At 38.6% G+C, this 8,006-nt stretch overlaps 1 protein-coding gene across 8 annotated transcripts in view; it reads right to left on the bottom strand.

Moving 5' to 3' along the window:
- pfkfb2b (6-phosphofructo-2-kinase/fructose-2,6-biphosphatase 2b) overlaps nt 1–5,447 on the bottom strand; it is a 12,449-nt gene extending 7,002 nt beyond the window's left edge. For 4 of the 8 annotated variants that reach the window (XR_001310304.1, XM_014009576.1, XM_014009577.1 and 1 more), the window contains exons 1-7: nt 5,278–5,441; nt 4,857–5,008; nt 4,338–4,463; nt 2,832–2,928; nt 1,985–2,051; nt 798–872; nt 486–542 (exon numbers count right to left, since the gene is read on the bottom strand). Coding sequence is in view for 7 of the 8 variants with exons in the window: in XM_014009576.1 (XP_013865030.1) it covers nt 486–542; nt 798–872; nt 1,985–2,051; nt 2,832–2,928; nt 4,338–4,463; nt 4,857–4,944 (510 nt within the window). In the remaining variant the exon portion in view is untranslated. Of the gene's footprint in view, nt 1–485; nt 543–797; nt 873–1,984; nt 2,052–2,831; nt 2,929–4,337; nt 4,464–4,856; nt 5,009–5,264 lie in introns of all 8 variants that reach the window. The other 4 variants (XM_014009579.1, XM_014009575.1, XM_014009574.1 and 1 more) reach the window with 3 other exon arrangements.
- Nucleotides 5,448–8,006: the final 2,559 nt, after the last annotated feature.

Below are 8,006 nucleotides of genomic sequence, written 5' to 3'. Positions count from 1 at the left end.
AATATGAGGCATAAAACCACTGAGGTTTTTTATGCAATCTGGTTAATATGAGGCATAAAACCACTGAGGTTTTTTATGCAATCTGGTTAGTATGAGGCATAAAGCCACTAAGGTTAATTTTAGAGAAAAATGACATGGGCTACGATAAAGTAGACCGGACTCCGGCAGTAAATGGCAACTGGTAACCCACTAGGGAGCACTGTCGGGCAGTCTCAAGYCATTCTATGGGACTGATAACCRCTAAYTACGTCCATTTAATGGACTGATAACATCCAAACCGGCTGGATATTCAATCATTTTGTTAGCATTACAGTATATAAATGCCTAAAACAAGCTTCCAGTTGATTTTTTTTATTCCACCTTGAATGTGGATGTCTTCAAACTTTTCACAAGTTGGCATAAGTTGTCTAAAACGTCATAGTGTGACAGGGCCTTTTAGCAGTTTATAAAGCGGTAAATCTTACAGACAAGAAATCAAATCATACCAGAATATTTGCAGCGATGACCTCTGGATCGTCACACACCGACTCAACAAAGAACACCTGTTGGAAAAATAAAGAGTCACRTCGGTTTGTCAGTTTGCAAGAAACACTCCTACACATTTTAATGTTTGTATTATAAGTGAGCCAAAAGAAAAGGACAATAAATAGCACATTTGAGTATTTAAAAACACACCATAAAATTAATGTAAAACAATCTTAAGCACAGGTTAGCCTTCACACGGTTCAAGGTAACTGTCTGTATTTTTAAACACTAATGAGAGAAGAGGACGTAATTATTATTATTATTTTTTTTACCTTGAAGGCGTTCTCCATCACAAACTCCTGAATAAGATCCCGTCGCTCTCTTGTTGTGTTTGTTGCATCAAAAACCTGAGAGAAGAGAGCAAAATGTGAAGTGCTTCTCATAACAAAGACCGCCTCAACCAGTGGCGGAGCCAGACATTTTTCTCAGGGGTGGCCAGACTGGGACCACTACTCACACAGGGGTGGCCAGGAAAATTACATCATTTTTTTCCTGAAAGTTTCTGCACATCTTTGTGTTTTTGTCACTTATGTCCTTATACAGGCAGTGACTACCTTTTAAACATGGGCATCAGAACCATTTAAAAAGGGTGGGGGGGGGGGCTGTTGGGGGGTCTGGGGTTCCTCCCCCAGAAAATTTTGGATGAAATAGATGTCATTTWCTGCATTCTAGTGTCTTTTACCAGGTTGWTAAACATACTTTTACATACATAAATAAACACTTGATTTAATAATTATTTCAGAGACAGATTATTCATTGAACTAGTTTCATTATCATGTTTTTAAACTCACTGCTTTAGCTGAGATAATATTAATTAATGTGAAACAATTTATCATATCTAATGACTCTGGGGGTGGTTTTTACTTTTATATTGTTTATTGGTTTATTTTTGATTTTAACACGTCATTGTGCCAAACAATGATGACCCCCAACTGCATGTTTAAAACTAATATTAATAATTTTACCCAATAAACAGATGCTATACTGATAATCACCGACAGTGGATTTAAAGGGGCATTTCACTTTTTCTGATTTAGTGATAGGTCTACTCCTAACCAAAAGTCACAGAGCATCATGCAGCCTTCAGAACATAAAATGACACTGTGTCATGGTGACAAAAAAAAATTGTCATCATAAGTCAGATTACATAGGCATATGTTCTGTACATAAAGAAAACAATCACTTTTTTGTCACTTCTTTGAGCTTGGGGATGTTTCAAACTGTTAAACACTGCCACCAACTGTTCAGGAGGGTTATTACACCCCTAAAAGTTGTTTCACTGTGGAAGAGGTGTGTACAGCAGGGTGGCCAATGGGGTGGCCAAAGATTTGTCTGTGGTGGCCATGGCCACCCCTGGCCACCCCCTGGCTCCGCCCCTGGCCTTAACGCCAAATGTGATTYTGTTCAAGATATTTTACAAACGTTCAAAATAAACAAGATGCTCAAACAGAAGACTCACTGCAATTTGACCGCCCTCCTCTGTCAGGTACTCCTTCACATCCTGCAGAGCGACCAGAGCACACTGCCTGCAGGAGGGGAGGCAGAACAATCACTGAAACAAGTTTTCCAGAGGCCCTGAACTTTATGCAACGTTTGACAATAAGCGAGTTTGGATATAATATCTGTTCAGGCTTATACATATGCAGATAATTTACCCTAAGTGGCAAAAACTGAAMGAAATACAGTATGTATGGGGTTAGTCTCTAATCATATATCTCTAATACCAGCCAGCTGATACTTCCGACACCAAAATGAGAAAAATCTCGCACACGTTTCCTGTTCCTGTTGGATCCAGGCTATAGAGCCGTGCCATGCCCTTCAGGATGTGCCTCACCTTGAGAGTGACAGCAGCAGCTTGTTTCATATCTGGGTCACAATTCAGCAGAGGAACGCTGTCAGGAGCCCGGAACATTTTCATGATAGCAGAGCTTATTACAAACTCAGTTTCAATTATTCTTCCCCTCAGATAAAACCACGAGGGAGGAAGGCCTTGTTCCTTCAGGGTAATCTTTGTGACGAGCTCGGTACGGATTTGACAAACACAATAATTTGACATGTGCCTGTGTGTGTCAGTTTAAGGTAGCACAAACATTTGGCTGACTGTGGCTGACTCTTGGCCAAAAAAAAAGGCAAACAAAAAGAGCTTAGTCACTGTTGCAGCAGAAGAGTCTGACAGGGATTTCTGCTGAGTGAAGGAACTGCAGCACTCAGATGGCAAAGATATAGATATAATTATCACATGGGAGCTGAAGATCTTTTAAAGAGGCCGAAGCTTAAGGTGGTCCAAATGCACAAATGGGACTTACTTTCTTATTTTCATGGCCTCCTCGTTGTCGTGGCGRAAGAAGTCATAGGATTTATAAGCTCTGACTGCCTCTCTGCGGTACACGCCCAGGTTAAAAACTGTAAAACACAGACATACGATCAAACACGCACTTTCACTGTGATGCCAGCTTTTCCTTTTCTTTTTTTTTAGATACTAAACTTCTTAAAAGTAATATTTACAAAAGGCTTCAACGTATTCATGAATCTGTGAAAACTTGGCATACATGATGTTACACACACATACAGTGACTGTTTATGAAGCATTTAAAAGTGAAAAAAGAAACACTTCTTCCTGTTCACTACTTATAAAATGATCCTACTAAATGTCATCTGTTTCAGACATTAGAGTTTCTGTATAGTCTTATTTATAATTCATGCATGATGAATAAAGCTCAGCATCAGCAGCCAGATGTAAAATATTGCTTTTAACTGCTAAATAATAACTAATGAGCCAGAATAAACTTTGGGATTCGGACTGAATACGTTCATTCATCTCTTAAGCCCAAAACCCCCGGACGTCTACTTTAATTACTATAAGTTATTTTATTTAAACATAGGCTTTTTTTGGTAGAAAGATCGGATTCTAGGCTAGAAGCTGGTTAAAAAACATTTCTATGAATGTTCAAGACAGTTAAAACTACAAGCAGTTGAAGATAAAACTATGAAAGTGAAATTTTGAAAAATCAGAGATATCAAAATTTTCTTAAATAGGAGGCACAATGTGTTATTTTTTTTTAGTTTTGATATTGTTTAATTATGACTACTGACCGGTTTCACCTGTTCCCCCATGTTTGTCTTGTATGTCTTCTTGAATGGGTGTTTCTTAACTGGCCCCTCYCCYTTCCCTGAATGTACAGCACCTTGTGAATTTATTTCTGTGAAAGGCGCTATATAAATAAAACTTTACTTTGCTTACTTTTATTACACAGGGTTCTGTATGTTGTATTTATGATTAAACAAAAATTAAATAAACTGTTTCAAAGGTAGCAGATATTTGTAATACTTAGTTTGTTCACATAATGACTTTATTTGCTGTATGTTGGGCTCTTCAGCTGTTKGCCCTGATGTAGGATGACAAAAATGTTCATACTGGAGATCAAAATCAACTTAAACATGAAGATAACACTTCCTAATGAGGGTATAAATGTGGTTATAATCATACCWAAATTAAAATAAAATATCTCAGGACTTTAGAATATAATGCTATAAAATACTATCTATATGTATTTTTAACACACAAGTTATATATTTTAGTAATTTTTGATTTTATTCAAATTCATCATCTGCATAGAAGAAATTTACAACTCTTCAAAGCATCTTTACAAAAAAAATCTGCATTATTATATATTTATATGTGGCGATGTTCTGAAAATAATTATATGCACCAAATACTCAACACATCGTCCAAATAAAGTCTATGTCGTTAAAACTCTCCTGTGTGTTTAAAACAGCTGGGAGACGTTATRAASCAAAGTGTCAGAAGTTACCTTTGGTCGGGACTCCTATCCAGTTGAGATAGCGGGTGAGTTTCTTGGACATGTAGGTTTTTCCTCTCGCCGGCAGGCCAATCATCACGATCACCGTTGGAGAGTTTGTCATGTAGGAAGCCCACGCTGCAACAAGCAGAGATGTGCATCACAGTCAAAGAAATGACAAACAAATCTTTAGTAAATGACGTTTACATCTGCAGTAACTGACRATGAAATAAATAACGGCGTGCTGATACTGATTTAAGTTGTGTTCAAAATCAAAGGGCCTTTCTGTTGGACACAAATGGAARGGTTTGTATCAGACAGTGTTTTTAAAATTCTCTTATTTGCTCACAACGGAAAGACAAACCARGTCTCTGAATCCCAGCCTGATTGAAGATTGCTTCTCTACAAAAGAGGTGATTAAAAAAACATTTGTGAATTGGACCTGGACTCAACGACAACAAAAGCCTGGTCTTACGTTACAAGCTGCACCTGCAGGCTCTCATTCAGCCAGGAGGACTGAGGATTACTTACAGCACTTCTTCTCRTTCAGTCTCAGGTCTGATTTCTTGGCTTCTGCTGGGTTCGTGGGGGCTCCACCGTCTCTTTGGGAGCTGGACATCCTGGAGAAGTGACTCTTTTTTTAAAGAAAAAATCTGCGCTCTCTCAGAGGGGCATGGTACAAACTGGAATAAAAAGTAAAAATAAAAATGAATAGAAATAGGGCTGCAATGTGGCGGATTATCCTTAGAAAACGAGCACTTTGCTTTGGCTTTTTTTTTTTTTTGATGGGTTGAGGTTTCCATGGTAACATGGACTGCAGATGCTGATGCTGCCTCATCACGAGACAACATCATGCGATCTGACCTCAGCACTGCAGAACTGGGTCCAATTTGACCGCATCTACGTAATAATAATAATAAATAAATAAAATTTCATAACCTTTTTTTTTCACCTGCTCGTTTTGTAATGATGGTTCCCGCGAGCTTCAGCAGCGCCTCTGCGGAGCTTCAGCTCCGACACCTCCGGATCTGCAGGACCGAGGGTTCGGACGCGCTGCTGCGGCCGGAGGAGCCCCTCTGCTCGGTCTGTCCTTGGTGTTTAGGTGCGTCCTCTGTCCGAGCTGGAGGTGCGCCTTTTACGCAGGACTGATTTTTTTTTTAAACACCTACCGTAAAGTTTGTAAAACACGCGCCCACACGACCACTGGATTAAAGGCCTGGCTTTCATCCCTGTTTTAGAATAAGATCATCCTAAAACGGGTTTAAAAGTCAGCCCTGAAAAACACRTTATGCAGAACCAGGTAAGACCACGCTCCAAATAAGTGATTGGAATAACTCTCAGCTACTACCACACTAATCTGAATGTAACAGGTGGAACCACCAGGGGTCGCTTCCTCCACATTTTGAGCTCCCATTAAAGGGAGGCTGTTCGGCTGGTGGCCAATTTGTCAATCTCAGGTGTTCGACCAGGTGTGTTGGCCCACGCGTTCCACTGTTTGTGATCAGGTTTGTGTGTTTGTTTTTTGTTGTAAAGAAAAAAACTCTTTTAATTTGATTATAGTAAGTCAGTGTTTGTGTGGTGTTTTTATATAAGGCCACACTTCAATTTTTGATCTGACGATTACTATCTGGGCGTGTGGTTGGTCGACGCTGCAGGTAGGCTTTGTATATTTTTTAACTGAATTGAATGGTTTTTATTGCAAAGATTTAATAGGCGTTTTGGTAATTTTTTGTTTTGTTTTTTGCAGTTGTCGCTGCACCCTGCTGTTCTTTTTAGAGTTTGATTTTCTTTTTCTATTGTTTTTCATTTATTTTGTTTATCTATAGTTTTTTTTCAAGTACACATCCTCTTATTTTGTAATAATAAATATTGTCTCTTTTATACTGGTTGTTTTGTTGCACGATAAGTGGCCGTAACATTTGGCGTTGTTGGTAGGACATTTAGCTTCATATGATAACCTGAGTTTCGGTCATCAGGGCGCAGCCCCCCCATCACTTTCCTTCTTGGTCAAATAACCCTTACACAGCCTGGAGGTGTGTTTGGGGTCACTGTCCAGTTGAAAAATAAATGATGGTCCAACTAAACACAAACCGGATGGAATAACAAGATGCTGTGGTAGCCATGCTGGTTCAGTATGCCTTCAGTTTGAATAAATCCCCAACAGTGTCACCAGCAAACCACCCCCACACCATCACACCTCCTCCTCCATGCTTCACAGTGGGAACCAGGCAGGTAGAGTCCATCCATTCAAAGTTGTAAAGTAACTAAGTACAAATACTTTGTTACTGTACTTGAGTAGAAATTTTAGTTATCTGTACTTCACTTGAGTAATTATTTTTCAGCGTTCTTTTTACTTTTACTCATTACATTTTTACACAATTATCTCACTACATTTTTTTTAACAAGGAATAGAAAGTTGTTACGCCTATTTTATTCTGAGTTGTTATGACTTTAAAAAAATACTATCCTGATAAATTGTGTCTCCTGGATAGAGTGAATTTAATTGTGGTTGGATGAGAAGTATAAATATATACCATTCTGACACTGTATTAGCTTGTATACAACCCATCACAGCTGCACGCCATTAGAAAAAATATTTTTTGGAGAAGTCACCTCCCAATAAATGTCATTTTGGAAAATGTAACTGCTCACTTTTACTCAGTACTTTTACTTTTAATTCTTAAGTAGATTTTGTGTCAGAAATTTACTTTTGATACTTAAGTACAAAAAACAAACATCAGATACTTTAAGACTTTTACTCAAGTAATATTTTTAGAGAAGACTTTAACTTTTACCAAAGTATTTTTATGATAAGATACTTGTACTTTTACTCAAGTAATATTTTTAGAGAAGACTTTAACTTTTACCAAAGTATTTTTATGATAAGATACTTGTACTTTTACTCAAGTATCACTTTGAGGTACTTTATACAACACTGCATCCATTCACCTTTTCTGCGTCTCAAAGACATGGTGGTTGGAACCAAAGATCTCAACTTTGGACTCATCAGACCAAAGCAGAGATTTCCACTGGTCTAATGTCCATTCTTTGTGTTCTTTAACCCAAACAAGTCTCTTCTGTTTGTTGTCTGTCCTTAGCAGTGGTTTCCTAGCAGCTGTTTTCACACAGTCTCCTCTTAACTGTTGTTCTAGAGATGTGTCTGCAACTAGAACTCTGTGTGGCATTGACCTGTTCTCTAATCTGACCTGCTGTTAACCTGACATTTCTGATTCTGGTGACTCGGATGAACTTATCGTCCACAGCAGAGGTGACTCTTGGTCTTCCTTTCCTGGAGCGGTCCTCATGTAAGCCAGTTTCTTTGTAGCGCTTGATGGTTTTTGCGACTGCACTTGGAGACACTTTCAAAGTTTTCCTAATTTTTCAGACTGACTGACCTTCATTTCTTAAAATATTGATGGCCACTTGTTTTTCTTTACTTAGCTGATTTTTTTGGCCATAATAAGTCTATTCATTAGAACTATCAGCTGTGTAGTTGTATCCACCTTCTGCACAACACAACTGATGGTCCCAACCCCATTTATAAGGCAAGAAATCCCACTTATTAAACCTGACAGGGCACACCTGTGAAGTGAAAACCATTTCAGGTGTCTCTACCTCGTGAAGCTCATCAAGAGAATGCCAAGAGTGTGTGAAGCAGTAATCAAAGCAAAAGGTGGTTAC

The sequence above is a fragment of the Austrofundulus limnaeus genome, unplaced genomic scaffold (assembly GCF_001266775.1).
Source record: "Austrofundulus limnaeus strain Quisiro unplaced genomic scaffold, Austrofundulus_limnaeus-1.0 Scaffold59, whole genome shotgun sequence".
Lineage (NCBI taxonomy): Eukaryota > Metazoa > Chordata > Actinopteri > Cyprinodontiformes > Rivulidae > Austrofundulus > Austrofundulus limnaeus.
Note: the sequence above shows the minus strand (reverse complement) of the source record. Positions and strands in the feature narration are given on the sequence as shown.